This window comes from Rattus norvegicus, chromosome 14 (assembly GCF_021556685.1).
Source record: "Rattus norvegicus strain SHRSP/BbbUtx chromosome 14, alternate assembly SHRSP_T2T, whole genome shotgun sequence".
NCBI classification, from domain to species: domain Eukaryota; kingdom Metazoa; phylum Chordata; class Mammalia; order Rodentia; family Muridae; genus Rattus; species Rattus norvegicus.
Window position 1 is genome coordinate 31,484,046 of NC_141547.1, and position 15,489 is coordinate 31,499,534.

The 15,489-nt window shown below is 44.0% G+C and overlaps 1 protein-coding gene across 7 annotated transcripts in view; it reads right to left on the reverse strand.

Moving 5' to 3' along the window:
• Positions 1 to 9,366: 9,366 nt before the first annotated feature.
• Positions 9,367 to 15,489, reverse strand: part of Spmap2l (sperm microtubule associated protein 2 like) — a 42,536-nt gene continuing 36,413 nt past the window's right edge. For 6 of the 7 annotated variants that reach the window (XM_087584043.1, XM_087584044.1, XM_087584045.1 and 3 more), the window contains 4 exons: positions 14,297 to 14,399; positions 12,306 to 12,437; positions 10,950 to 11,125; positions 10,307 to 10,641 (listed from right to left, as the gene is read on the reverse strand). In XM_087584043.1, coding sequence (XP_087440169.1) covers positions 10,527 to 10,641; positions 10,950 to 11,125; positions 12,306 to 12,437; positions 14,297 to 14,399 — 526 coding nt within the window. In that variant the 3' untranslated portion in view covers positions 10,307 to 10,526. 7 annotated transcript variants of the gene reach the window in all.

The following is a 15,489-nucleotide window of genomic DNA, read 5'->3' on the forward strand; positions in this document are numbered from 1 at the left end:
CTGAGCCGTGAGAGAATCAGCCTGGTTCTCAGGGTCTATGCCCTTATTTGGGAGATTTTCCTTTGCCTACATGACTGGCAATGCTGAGGCCCTGTCCAGCCACTTCCCATGTAGGACTTAGAGCCTCCAGGCTGGAGGGAAACTTATAGAGGCTGCGGAAAGCTAGTTATGCAGTCTGAGCTGTGGCTCTGCAGAGCCCACTAGCACTGCAAACAGTTTCCCTCATGAGAAGCCTGCAGCAGCCGCTTCCTAGATACCAAGGCTATGACATGAGCCGTTTCGTTTTTTAACAAGCCAGTTATAGCAAGCAGTCTCTCACGTAGTTTAAGAGGTCACCTTACATGGTTTGCAAATACAGTCAGTCCCCTGGATCCTGGATCCCCTATTCATGCATTCAGTCAACCACAGTTTGAAAATGTTTTTGAGGAAAAATAAAAGTGTGTTTCCTGAAGAACTAAATGACATGGTATAAAACCATTCATACTTGTCAGGGGTTCTGATGTCCACTTTCTCTGTGGGTAACTGCATACATGAGTCATACACCTTAGTGTTCTATTACTTCAAGGAGACACCATGACCGTGGCAACTCTTAAAAATGAAAGTATTTAACTGGGGGTTGCCTTACAGTTTCGGAGGCTAAGTCCATTCTCATCAGGGCAGGGAACATGGTGCCATTGGCTTTGGAACCTCAAAGACCGCCCCTAATGATGCACCCTACTCCAACAAGGCCACACCTACTCCAACAAGGCCACACCTACTCCATCAAGGCCACACCTCCTAATCCTTCTAATCCTTCTCAATGGGGGCCACTCATTCAAACCACCATAGGTCCATACATATACAGAAAGTAAGGAGAATAAATCTTAGCTTTAAAGATTTGTTTATTTTTATTTTATGTTTATGGGTATTTTGTCTTCATGTGTTTTTGTGCACTACATGTGTGCAGTGCCTGTGGAAGCCAGAAGAGGATGTTGGAGCTGCTAGAACCCAAGTTACAGAGGTTGTAAGCTGTCATGCGGGTGCTGGGAACTGAACGTGAGTCCTCTGTTTAGCCAAACCTCCAGCCCCAGTAAAAATAAATGTTAAGAAGTAAGAGTCAGAGGATCTGGATCTGGTGCTATTGTCCTTTTGTCTTGCCTGGGAGTGGGCGTGGACAAGTATCCTCCAGGATGGTTTAAGGACTGTTGGTGCTGTCTTTCCTACTGGCTTAGGCAGGCTTATATCCTACACTTCTAGACTCTCCACTTGGGGTTTTGTAGACCCTATTGAGGTGCAAATGTTTTTAACACGTAATAAGGCACCTTTTTCTGAATGTGTTTGCATTCTTGAAAGAGGTAAATCCTTAGGTCATGGGAAAGTAGCCCTGGAGGTGGAGCTTCACACGTTAGGAAGTTGGTAAGAGAGATGGAATTTGGATAGGACCGTAGCAGTATGAATAAACATGAGGCTTTACCGTGCACAATCCCTGGACCTACCGCATCCTCATTGTCTTGCTTCATCTTCTCAGGAGTGCTGAGGGTAGATGGAGAGAGAATGTGAGCTCAAACCACCTACATCCACAGCTTACTGTCTCCGTGAGCGTGGTTTCCACTTTTCCCTTCAGGAAAATGACTCCAGGAAGCTTGCCCACAAAGATGACCCTGTCGATAACCTTTTTTTGTTACTCTCCTAAAATATAGGAGAATAACAAAAGCTCTTGGGGCTGGGGATTTAGCTCAGTGGTTAGAGTGCTTACCTAGGAAGCGCAAGGCCCTGGGTTCGGTCCCCAGCTCCGAAAAAAAGAACCAAAAAAAAAAAAAAAAAAAAAAAAAGCTCTTGAAGGCTCCCCTGGTGCCGCCTTGCAGCATCTCGCCCTCTGTCTAACATTAGCTCTTCCTCCTGAAAGATGTGCTTTAGACCAGACCCCTCGAATCTCTTAAATATCACATTCTGCCCTCCCCTTGGTAGATGCTACAAAAGCAAGCTGCCGTATTTTGGCATTAACTTTTCCTGAAAATGTCCTGCTTTCAGAAACATGTACCTTTGCCCAACCTCTGGATATTGATAATATTCTTTAAGACCATTTAAAACTACTCAATCTGTTAAACTACTCAGCTGTTAAAGAAACTGTGTTATTCTGGGTAACCAGTAAATCAGTCTCTTTCCTTGTAAAACTCTGTTAAGAGTTCTGTTAAAAAGTATCTTTCTGAGCTTGTGCACATTTTTAATTCCACTACTCAGGAGGCAGAAGAAGAGAGATCAATAAGTTGAAAGCCAGCCTGGTCTACATGGTGAATTCCAGTCAGACAGGACTACATAGAGACACCCAGGATCCAAAATGATGATGATGATGATGATGATGATGATGATGATGATGATGATGATAAATAATGGCAATAATAATATTAATACTAATAATCAGCAAAATCTTTTAATTGAGTGGTTTGAATTTGAATGGTTTGAATGAAAATGGCCCCCATAGTCTCAGGGTGAGGCATTATTGGAGGTGTAGTCTTATTAGAAGAAGGGTGTCATCAGGGGTGGGCTTTGTTTCAGAAGCTTAAGCAAGGCACAGTGTCACTTTCTCTGCCTGCTGCCTGCCAGAGTCAGGTGTAGAACTCTCAGTTGCTTCTCCAGCACCATGTTTGCCTGTGTAACACCGTGCTTCCTGCCATGATGATAATGGACTGAACCTCTGAACCCGTAAGCCGGCCCCAATTAAACGTTTTTGTTTACAGAAGTTGCCTTGGTCATGCTGTTTGTTCACAGCAGTAGAATTCTAAGACAATAAAGTAACCTTTATTTCTTTCCCATATTATGTTTTCTGTGTTGTTCAATGCATACAGAGCAAAACCTGCTGTTTGAGACAAGTAAACAACACGGACACCAGACACATACAACAGACAGATAATGCATAAACCACAGGGAACATACAAAAGAGACAATAAAAGGAGAATTCAAATTTGGGCTTCCTTTTGGTCTAAACTGCTCCAGGAGGGAAAATCTTTGTGTTCTTTAATGCAGCTTTGATGCACTTCGCTCACCCACCTATTAGCTCAGCTTCGTTCCAAAGCTACCTGATGGTCTCTGGGAGCCGAACTTGATAACAGAACTACCCTACCTCAGAGAAGTTAAAGACACAGTGCCCAAAATGTACAGTTCTAGTCATCTATCTATGTTGCTTCCCCCTAACATTTGAAGTTACGTGATATAGTCATTTATATTTTAACCTACAACCAACCAACTACACGGTAATCATCCCAGAGAAGCCTTAAAATGGCTCCCTGGCATTGACCATGTTTTAAGTCTGCCAAAGCCTTCAGGTAACACCGAATGTCTGCAAGCTTACATGTTACAGTTCATTCCACAAAGCTGCCTACCCTTTGCATGGTGTTCTTGGCATCTGGGTGTGTCTCACTGCCCTCTAACCCTGAAGGCTCTTTCTCCCTGATCTCTACTCCCTACAGCCAGCTTTCTCTCCCCCTGGCTGCATGCCTACCCTATCTTGCAATCCCTCTCGGGATACCCATCATCTGGAAGTCCTAGCAGGACACACCTTGGCCATAGGAACCAGATAGGCAGGCAGACACAAGCTACTGTTGAGTAGAAACATTCTTTCCTTTGGGAATACCTCCCACATGGAAAGGGAAAAGTCTCACAAAGTCTGAAAGAGTGGGTGTCTCTAGGCCTTCTCCTTACAGCCTCTGGGATAGCTGTTGCCAGGACTGCCAGGGGCCAGGACCTCCTCAGATGGGCCCTTTAGAATTCACAGCCTTCTGAAGGAGGAAAGAAGAGCTAGCAGAGGTGGGGGAGTTGGACCTGCCGTGACCCACATGCTTCCCTACTCAAACCACGCAGGTTCTTACTGTGAGTGGGTATATGTAAACCGAGAGGGGGCTGGATGAAGAACTGTTACCTGCTCTTTTTACCAAAGTAAAAAACCTGTCCACAAGCCCATGGAAAGCAGCCAACCGCTGGCAAACCACGACAGTTTCCCTATTTCATGAGCCAAAGCCAGTCTGCTTCCTTTCCATTAGCTTATTCTAGCTCCGTAATCTGTGATTTCATTTTGCAAAGTTTCAGTTGCCTGCATTCAGGCATATTTTGAAGCTATCAAATAGAGTGTCCCTGAGGTAACCAGTCTGCAGTCTATTGTCTTCTGTTCTGAGTATGGAAATAACCTCTCCTAATCCCCCTCTCCTCCAACCTGGAACAGGATTTACTTTTGTAAATCACATAAGCTACACAGCTGTAAGTCACTGATAGGATGTTGGTTAACAATATCTTTGTGGTATCAGAGTATTTGTCTTCAGAAAACTCTTATCTTATTTAATCATTTCCCCAACATACAAGAGTGATGTAGGTGATTTAAAGGTGCTAAGGAGAATATGGGATATGCTCCCTCTAAACAAAAAGATAAACATCTTTAACTTAATAAGAAAACCCATGCATGTAGCCGGTGGGTTCTTCTTCCTTTCTTTTCCCACCCTCTCAAGCCCCTAACAGTAGATAGGAGAGAAAAAAAGGATAAGGAGAAATGGAGGGGGGCGCATTATAGATTATTTCCTGATCAGTAGGGATACTGAGTTCCTTGGGACAAGTTTGATCTTTGCCATCAATATACTGATTTCTTCTTCTTTCTTCTTTGTGCATGACTACTTAACAAACCTTGACCCATAGCAACCAACCACCAACCCACACTGCCTTTTAGGACCCTAGCATGCATGCATATGTATATATGTATACACACACACACACACACACACACACACACACACACACATCCCCTCTGAAAAAGTCCTCAGAATTCTAAATGTCACACAATCGCAGAAACTATCTACCGCTGGTAAATCACGCCCCTGCTAGAGCATGAAGCAAATCACAGTCAGGTGCTATGGACAATGTGAAGCAGCCCATATGCCACACCTGGGATTAAAATGATGACATATTCTTATATTTCTGTAGTTTTTTTTTTTAGAAGAAACCAAATTGTCACTACCCATGCAGGATGATCTAAGTTTATGCCTTTTTTGACACAGCAAATGCTTTGCCACATGCCTATCATTATTATAGCTCCATCTTGTCATGCAGGCAGTGGGCTGTCTCACATCATCACAAGAAGAACGACTGACTCTACATGAAGATATTGGAGTCACACTAACAGTTTGTGATGTAATGTTCTGTGGCAATGATAGCTATTGTGCATATGAGGTCAGTTTTATCTACATAGTGAGTTCCAGGACAACCTGTCAACACAAAAATAAAAACAATAATGATCATAAATTAAACTATTTTATATCTTGCTGGGGACAACATACCATGACAGGGACTGCCAGCAGTAGGCCAGGATGAAGACATCTCAGAAGCCTGCAGCAGCTCCTTTTTAAAAAAAATGATGGCATCTGGAATTCTGAGACACAAGAGACCCATCCCTCCAGGGGACCCACCATCTGAAATAAGAGGCTGACTGCAGTAGGTGAGAACAGCACTTTGTAAAAACCAGTGGTTCCCATTTCTCCTAACCTTAGCCCTGAACGATGGCTATATAGATTTCATTTGTGTGTGACTGAAAAGTTGGCTTCGGTGTGCATAATTATTCTATTGTATCTGACTTTCCTATTTCTTTCTCCTTCTACTCTGGTGAATTCTGTGAAACTAGATGTTCCTTGATGTAACAATTTTTAAACAATTAAAAATTGAGGCATAGGGGCTCAGCACAGCACAGCCCTAATGGCCCAGGTGCATGCTGTGTGTTCTCACCTTGGAAACAATGTAATAACTGAACAAAGGTAGTTCCAGATTAATGCTTGACTTGCAAAGAAAGTTTAAAGAGATTATTAGCCAACATTGGAATTCCAAGAAAGGAAAAAGTTATTGAAGTTATGAAATAAGTTTTGCACAACAGTTGAGAGTGGTTTCTGGATAAATATAGAATACATAAAAATATATACTAGTAAAACTTACTCAAAACACTGGGACTCTGAGGAGAGTCATTGTATGCAATGTGCAGAAGCAGAAAGCTAGCAGAACTGTTGCGTTAAGGGTTAACTTGATTCTTTCTGGCCACTGCCTGGCAGTTTTGCCCATGTCATTTATCACTAGAGCTTCACGGGGAAATGCAAGTAGCTGACCTCAGAGCTCTGAGCTCTGAAGTATAATAAGTCAAAAGTTAAAGTTTAAATAATGGTAAGTTTGCAATTATTATTTTGGCTACAGACCTGGGATTAGGGGAAGCTTGAAACTTTGGGAAACAATTGTAATTCTTACTTCTTTGCGGGATGTGGTTATTCTTTTGAATTTGATGTGGCAATGATTAAACAATGTCTTTTTTTCCTACCTGCTTCTGGAGTATCAATAAAAGACTGGGGCAAGAGAAAGGCTAGAAAGCATGTGTGAGCATGTGTGAGCATGTGAGAGCATGTGTGAGCATGTGAGAGCATGTGTGAGTATGTGAGAGCATATGTGAGCATGTGTGAGCATGTGAAAGCATGTGTGAGCATGTGAGAGCATGTGAGAGCATGTGTGAGCATGTAAAAGCATGTGTGAGCATGTGAAAGCATGTGTGAGCATGTGAGAGCATGTGTGAGCATGTGAGAGCATGTGTGAGTATGTGAGAGCATATGTGAGCATGTGTGAGCATGTGAAAGCATGTGTGAGCGTGTGAGAGCATGTGAGAGCATGTGTGAGCATGTGTGAGCATGTGTGAGCATGTGTGAGCATGTGAGAGCATGTGAGAGCATGTGTGAGCATGTGTGAGCATGTGAGAGCATGTGTGAGCATGTAAGAGCATGTGTGAGCATGTGAAAGCATGTGTGAGCATGTGAGAGCATGTGTGAGCATGTGAGAGCATGTATAAGCACATGAAGAGCAAGTGGAGAACAAGTGGAGAGTGAGGCACACATGAGATTGTGTGCATATGCATATGTGTGTGTGTGTGTGTGTGTGTGTGTGTGTGTGAGAGAGAGAGAGAGAGAGAGAGAGAGAGAGAGAGAGAGAGAGAGAGAAGAGCATGTGAAGAGTGAGTGAAAAGAGAATGTGAGGTGTGTATGGAGAGTGTGTGTGAGTGAGAGTGCATGTGGTGTGTGTGAGATATGTGTGAGGTGTGTATGAAGAGTGTGTGTGAGAGTGAAAGGGGACCCCACAGAGGTGTAGGACTGTGGGAGTTTGAGAAAAGTGCACAAGAGAAAAGCAGAGTTCCCAAGAGAATGCAGTGTGTGTGCAGCCTCAGGCTGCGAGTGAGCGAGCAGGAAAGAGAGCAGAGAGAGACAGAGACAGTAACTTTAAGGCTTAAAAAGTTGCCTGCCAGTTTGTACCTGAAAAGTAGTCTGTGTATATTTATTATGTGCCTTCCAGATATCCCTGTTTCCAGTTAAGAACTCTGATCCTGTCGAGGCTGGACCCGGACAATATCTATTCATGTATAGAAAAAACATAAATGGTTTGGAACTCTCCTTAGTTTCAAATGTTCCCAGCCTTGGAATGTACCACGCAAGGACAATAGGATGTTACTTTTATAACTGGTTGAGCGGAAACTAATAAACAATGCAAGAAAGTTTGGTACTCTGTCCACAGTCCAGGAAATGCCTTAAAAGGACAAAGATGTTCTGTCCCCTTCTTTAATTAACTCAGTAGCTTTCCATTGCCTTTATGATGGAGACTAAAATAGTGAACCTGACCTCTGGTGCTCCAAGTGCTTGGCTTTGTCCCCCAACTTCCTCTGGCATCCTACAGACCTTTCTCTTGTTCTTTTTTTCCCCAGATGTTGTTAGATATTTGCTTTTTCTTTGGTCCCACTTATGCATATTTCATGTAATAATGTCAAAATAACTTGTTTTTTTCTCATACAATTTTCAACAAAATGTAAATTATTAACTATAACTGCCTGCGCATGGAGTACATGGGGACTCCTTGTTCTTTCAATTTCAGTTACTTTGTTTTTTCTTTTTCTTTTTAAGATTTATTTATTTAATATGAGTGCACTGTAGCTGTCAGACACACCAGAAGAGGGCACCAGATCTCATTACAGATGGTTGTGAGCCACCATGTGGTTGCTGGGAATTGAACTCAGGACCTCTGGAAGAGCAGTCAGTGCTCTTAACCTCTGAGCCATCTCTCCAGTTCCTTGTTCTTTTTCTTAATGGATTTTTTAAATTTACATTTTAAATGTTATCCCCTTTCCTGGTTTCCTGTCTATAAACCCCCTATCCCATCCCCCCTCCCACTTCCTCTATGAAGGTTAGAGCCACGTGGACTCTTTTCAGCTCTCCCATCTGCTATGAAGGATTTACTAGAATGTTATGAGGAGTTCCTGAATCAGAGGAATAGTTGAAGGCCAGGAGACTAAGGGACGCTCTATCATGACAGATGGGAAACACATCAGAGTACCTAGAAAGGGAGTCCTACCCTTACACCCTTCTACTCAAGACCCAAAGTTTCAGACAACGGCCACTAGCCCAGACGGCTTAGTTACATACTCATCCTTTTACTAGGCCACCTTGAAAAAAAAAGTCACTTTTTTGTTTGTTGTTTCTGTTTGTTTTCATTTTTGGAACAGTCTCTTGTATAGCCCTGGTAAACTAGGACTTATTTATACCAGGTGGGCCTCCAACTCAGAGAGATCTTTTTGCTTCTACCGCCCAAGTGGTGGAATTAAAGGCTAGCTCACCTAGTCCCCCCCCCCCAAACTTTGTTGTTTTGTTTGTTTGTATGTTTTTGTTTTGAAGATTTACTTTGATTTCAAACATGTGGGTGCTTTGCCAGTAACATAGGGAACCATTCCACTGCATGCATTCCCTGAGGTGTAATGGGGTTTGCACTCAGGGCCTCACAAATGTGAGACAAGTGCTGCCCCCGGCCCCAAGCTATGTGTTATCCACCCACGTAAAGCTTGAGTGACATGAAGGTAAGTCATTGAAAGAAAATGGGAGATGCTCTCCAAAGGGAAGCAAAGCATGGCAGGATGGCCAGGAAATCAAATGCATCTCTGAAACACACATGTCCACTCTATGGAATCCCTGGCTGTTCACTGTGCAATCAGTTAGTCCCACTCAATGTTTGGGCTCCAGTCCAGTTGTCTCTTCACTAAAGAAAACCTCCCTCACTTTCCAGAGAGATGAAAGCTCTCTGTCCTGAATTTCACAACATTACGTCATAGCGTTAGTACTGTGGCTGTGTGACCCTCATTTGTGACGGGATGTCATGGAGATGAGCAGGCTGTAAGAGCAGAACTGGCGTCTGATTGGCTCACTGTACTCTGCCTCCCACTCCTTGTACAGTGCCTCGAAAAGCAGTCAAGGAACATTCACTTGATGGAAAAATCAGAACACACTTTCCTTATTAGCATTAATGATGCCATTCCTCCCTCCCAGCGAACACAGTACACTTTAATTCAAATTTGTGCTTTATTATATGTATTTTTCCATTTGAACTTTTCAACACTGTGGGAAGAGCCTACTTTATTTAGAAGGAAACTGAGACATAGGGAGTGGAGAAGTTGATTAAGCTCAAATGCCCAGTAAATGGTCCAGGAGACATACAAACCCAAATCCCTCTAACTCCAAACTCAAAGTAAAACAATACTATTATAATACTGCCTCTCAACGCCCTGCCATATACAGTAGCTCTTTCAGGGTAAAGTAAGATTTTGAGCAAATTCATCTTCGTGCAAATCTAGGCATGTCCCAGAAAAATTAAAATTTGTAATAGAGGTAGACAGAACTAAATTCAAGAACTCTAAGCAAATACAATTTGGTAGAGTTTTCCATGCTTGCCATTAAAAACAATACACACACATACACACACACATGCACATACAAACACACACATGCACACACAAATACACACACATACACACACATACACACACACACACACACACACACACACACATACATGGAGTAGGTCTTTTTGCTTCTGTCTTCCAAATTCTGGGACTACAGACATGTACCACACTACTAGTCTTTTCTTTTTAAAACTTATCTTTTGGGGACAGCATGTGACTGTTGCCCACTGCTCTTGAACTCTCAAGACTCAGGAGATCTTCTCTCCCCGGCCTCCCCAAGTAGCTGGGATTATAGAGGCAGGCCACATTGCATCACCATGTAGATATCTCTTTTCTCTCCTTCGTGGTGAGTGGCTGTGAGCATGGAGTGAGGCAGGGGAGACTGGTAAAGAAGTTAAAGTAGGCTGTTCCCTCACAAGGACTATGGAAACCACGTCATCCCATCCAGAGGAGGTGGCAGAGAGCAGAGTGCACACGTTAGAGAATGTGCACAGTGCAGAGCAGCAAGCACAGGGGCCAACAGAGATCCCAGCATGAAAAGGGTAATGAGGCAGGCACTGCTTTCTCTTTTATTGCTGGGTGAGGTCCCCAAACTTGGTAAAGACAAGATTACACACAGTGCCATCTGATGCTCACGGCAGTGTTTCCAGGAAGTCGCGTGTCTGGGAAGTGATCGGTAAGATGTAAACACCAAGGCTGGGAACAAGGACATCTGCCTCGCGTTCCACATACATAACTTGTGTCTGCCTGGGGTGGCCTGCTACAGTTAACGCACAATGGGTTCCGCCAGCTCCTTGACCCTGTTGGAACAATGTGCTTTCAAAGCAGAAGGCTTGACTTTAAAGACATCCGGGTCGTAATATACAACGTGCGTTGGACTCCTGGAATAGGAGAAAGAAACCAACCTGATGTGAGGAGAACAGAAAAGGCAGTGACACCCAAGCACACCCTCGCCCCCATGCTAAGTAGCATATTATTGTGCTATTGGGATTTCAAGGCCGCCATTAAACAGGTGAGAAAATGAAGGGTCAAAGATGCTATAACCATGATCTAGGGTCTGCAAGCTGTCAGGTTCCAAAGGTTTTGCTCTTTCACACACACACACACACACACACACACACACACACACACACACACACACAAACTTTCTCCAGACCCCTAACCCTTCCTTAGCCTTAAATTGCAGTACCTTGTGTGTGGATTGGCTAGTTCCTGGATTCTCTCAGACACCTGAGGATGAGTCGCAGCATAAGATATAGGCCATCGAGCATCTCGGACAGGGAGATAGTCTTCGTGAACACGTTTGGACTTTGCTAGAAATATCGTTCTTTCACTAGGATTGGCAAGCAGGGCAGCAGGGGCTACCTGTAGCAAAAAACAAAGACACAAATGCCATCCCAGTTTCCCTGTGCCTCCCTGTGTCCCTCTCACTCACCCCTGAAATACCGTAACCATACTCCCTGCTGACCCTCTTGCCTCCCTTCTTGGGCCAAGCAGTCCAGCCTTCTTCTGATGGCTGCTGGAGAATGAACAGCTCTGAACAACCTGGCTTTACCATGCCCACTCCATTGTCAGAGCCCTCCGCCAGGCAAGTGCTTTCTAAACTAAGTTGGAGCACACTACCCTCAGGTGTTAGCCTCCTCTGAGGAACGCTCATTTTGCTGACACTGAACCCCACGTCTCTGACCTCATCCTCTCCCCCTCCCCGTCAGGACACTGTGGCCCTGGGCCACTACACAAGGCCTCTGGTTCTGCCTCTTTCTGCCTCAGGATCTCTTCACTCGCTAGTTCTGTGGGAGACACCTTTCCTCAGTCTTGGCTGAGACACACTGTCCTTGTCTCTGCATTCCGACCTCAGACCCTCACAGAGGGATTCCTGACTTGTGGAAACAGACCACCCTTTCTAATGGACCATTCTCTACACTCCTTAACTTCCTGTCTGTCTGAGACAGTCTGACAAGCCCTGGTGCCTAGCTCATGCTATATGACTCAACTTTGCCTCAACCTGAGATCCTCCTGCCTCAGGGTCCTGGGCACAGGGATAACACATTTGTTTCACCGTACCTGGCTCCTTTAATCTTTCTCGTAATGTGTATCTGAAGCGCAAACTCACTTCGTTTGCCTATCATCTGCCTCTCCCATTAGAATATGAACTGCTCAGGGGAGACTGTTTGCCCGATCACCTAATAGGTGCCAAACGAATGCATGTTGCCTGATTGTTCTCTTCTTGTCAGACTTTGAAAGGAAGCACGGTTTCCATATTGTTTCTTCATTGGTAAAAATAAGAAGGCTGTTGCATAGCAACCAGCCGGTGCTCACCGCGAAGAGTGAACACGCGTACCCACCTCACTAACTTCAAAGCCCACATTCTTCGCCCTCAACTCCTCTGCTTTCCTCCTTATCGTGAAGGTAGCCCTCCCTTCCCACCGTAGAACACCTTCAACGCTATCGTTTCTGATAATTTCGGCCTGGATCTTGTTGAGGCAAAATAGCATTTTAGGAGCAGTCAGAAAGAAAGCCAGTAAGTGAGACAGGGATGGCTTACAGGACGGATGGGCAATTCACTCCTTTCTCTTTCATAGCATAGACCCTCTATCTTAATCCTTGGGTGGGCAAGGTCTACAATCCTTGGACTTGCAACCGCACTCAGGGTAGAGAAGGAAATCTTAGTTTGAATCTAAGAAGGAAAGAGAAAACAGTACGTAAGTGTGTGACCAGTTCAGCATTATAAATATGGTCCGAGCTCTTAACCGGGCTCCAACAACTCAACAGGAAGGATGGGAGCCCTTCAGTAACCCTGGCCAGGATCAGCTTCTATCTCACCCAAACTGGATTGTACGGGTTCCACGCCAGCTATGCCTAGGTTTAATTTTTACATGGCAGGTGTGGGAGAAACAGCCGGCGATGTTAGAAATAACTCAGAAATACGTGGTAATGCTGATCTTGGGGAGATGGCTCAGCAGGTAAAGTGCTTGGCATACCAATCTGAAGACAAGTGTTCGATCCCCAGAGCCCACACGAAGATAGAAGGTGAGAGCCGGCTGCATGTGGCTGTCTTCTCACCTCCACAAGTGTGCCGTGGCACGGTTGCACACACACGGGCACTTGCACACAGGCTGGGACATGTGTGCTCACACGTGGGTGTGCACCCACATGTCAGTAAATAGATGTGATAAAAAGTTAAAAATAAAACATGCAGTTGGCCAGGAGAAGGTGTGGCTGTATTGCATGTGGACACCCAAGCGAGAAGACCGTGTCCTGATTTTTTTAACCCTTTGAGGAAAGGAGCTTTCAGTATCACAGACTGCCACAGCGAAGGACATTTGCCTAAATGGCTCTCTTCTAATCGGGATAAGGAAGAAAAGCTGTAAAAGCCAAGAAGAAAACAGAAGCCTGTGTCTCTGCTAGGCAGCTAGTTAAGATTTTAGCAGGCTTGGGGGGCTGTGGGGCATGACCCCTCCCTCGTGGTCGATAGGCTGAAATGAAGGGTTGAACACACTTTAATTGCAGGCAGAGAAAATAGCAAATTGTTTTCCAAATTTGTTCTTGTGCTGTTTAAAATGAAGACAGCATGCCTGGCTTATTGTTTCTGTCCCTATTTCGCTGTTGGAAGCACCAAGACATTGGAGGCTCAATAGTATACGTTTATTTAATTAGGAAATGGAAAAGTTGGGTTTCAAACCAAGGATGGTGCATGTCTCAACACCGTGAAGACCTCATTAAGCATTTAAAGCACCTCGTATGAGCAGAGCTTTGTCTGGTACAGGGCTCTAGGCGAACTTTAGGAAGACGTCTACTCCTGACTTTAATTAAGCCTTTCAATCAAAGGGGGATTAAAACAATCGCTCATTAGTCAATTATATAAAGTGAAACACGACGATGAGTCGGAAAACAAGGGACTCTAAGCTTTCTGTGGAATGCAGAAGGCCTGCAACGGCCAAAACTTAAGTGAGAATGGGAATGAAAACTATCTCTTGGTGGCCTCATTTTCCACTGGTCTGTGTGTTTAATAAAGGAATAAAGTGATAATTTTATAAATTGCAGTAAGTAATACAAACTGTAATACAAAACGTAATGCATACTTAAGTGTGGACAGTTAATAGAATTTGGTCTAGTACATGTATAATTGAAAAGCTGAGTGAAAATTGTGCCTTTAAATAAAGATTTTGTGTTTATTCTTAGAACATTAAACAACAACAACAACAAAAACCAACAACAACAAAAAAACCCAACAACTTCATTTGGACCTGGAGAAGTGACTCGGAACCTAGGTTCAAATCCCGGCACCCAGGAAGTGGTCTGTTCTGTGTTCTGTATGTGGAGGGGGAGGGAGAGGAAGGGAGGAGTTCCACCTACGATACCCCTGCCACCATGGAGCCACCACTTGCCTGCCTCCCCCTCCAGGATGGGCCGTATGCCTCAAACTGTGAGCCCAAGTAAACCCTCCCCCAATTTGCCTCTTGTCCTGTACTTGGTTACTGGACGAGAAGTAACCAACCCAGAGAGTGTTGCATGGTAAGGTCAGCCAGCACTTACAGTCTTTGGAGGGATGTAGTTGGGATCTGTGCCTTTGGCTATGGAGAGTCGCAGAATCCGGGGAGAGGGATCGGAATAGCGGAGGGTGCCTGGTAAGTTCTCTCTGAAGGGGTGAGATGCAAACAGAAACCAAATGTGACCTTCGGCTGGAAGGACAGTAAGAGCTCATCGCTACAACCCACCTGCTGCTGTGCGCATGCTCTTTCGCTCAACCCACCAACCCACCTGCCGCTGTGCGCATGCTCTTTCCCACTCGCATTAGTGTTGTTTGTTTGTTTGTTTACCAGATTGCTGTTTCTCACTTGGCCACAGTATGAGGTACATTTTTAAGTGTCACAATGTGACAATTATGCTTGTGCAATATGCTTGTATGTACGAAACAAAATTCCAAGATACTGCTTCTATGCCTCATATTCTGATTTAATTATTCAAAAGTTTGATTTCATTAGAATTAAACCTTAGAATTAATGTCCTTTTTTGGATGGGTTCTGCAAAAAAACCTCACTTCCTATCAACACCTCATTAGTTCCCTGAGATAATTAGTTCCCTCAGGCCCCACTGAGGATGCTCTGTGGACCGTTCTCTGTAGTGTGGTGTGTAATAGTCCTTGTCTTAACTCTTGGGCACTTGGCCAGTTATCACAGGCTTTCTCTGATCAAAAATCTACCAGTCATTCGACAAATCTACAAACTTAGCATGGAAAAAGGTTTCTCAAATAAGTGATGACTTTCCAAGAATGGAGAGCTATAGGTCTTGTTATTAAACTTAAGATGATTAACATATATATATCTTAGCGTTTCAAAGTGTACAACTAAGAGGTTTCTAAAACATCCACACACTATTCAACCAGCAGCATTAATCTGTGGGTATTTTCATCAGCCCCAAACCAAACTTCATATAGTCATACAAAGACCCAGAATAATCTAAAGTGATAACGTGTACAAAGAGCAAAATTCAAAGGCAGCTCATGATTTAAAAATCTACTTTGACAACCATGATTGCGTATTATTGCATAAAGACATTTAGGACCTGGAGTAGGGCTGGCGTTTTGCACTTGTAGTCAACTGGCTTTTGGTAAGGATACGAATTGTTCAACATGTGTTTGGGTTTGATTTGCTAGTATTCTGCAATGCGTACACGGATGTGTATATTTGCAGGAGAGCGTGGTCTTGTAGCTTTTATTGTGTACCGAA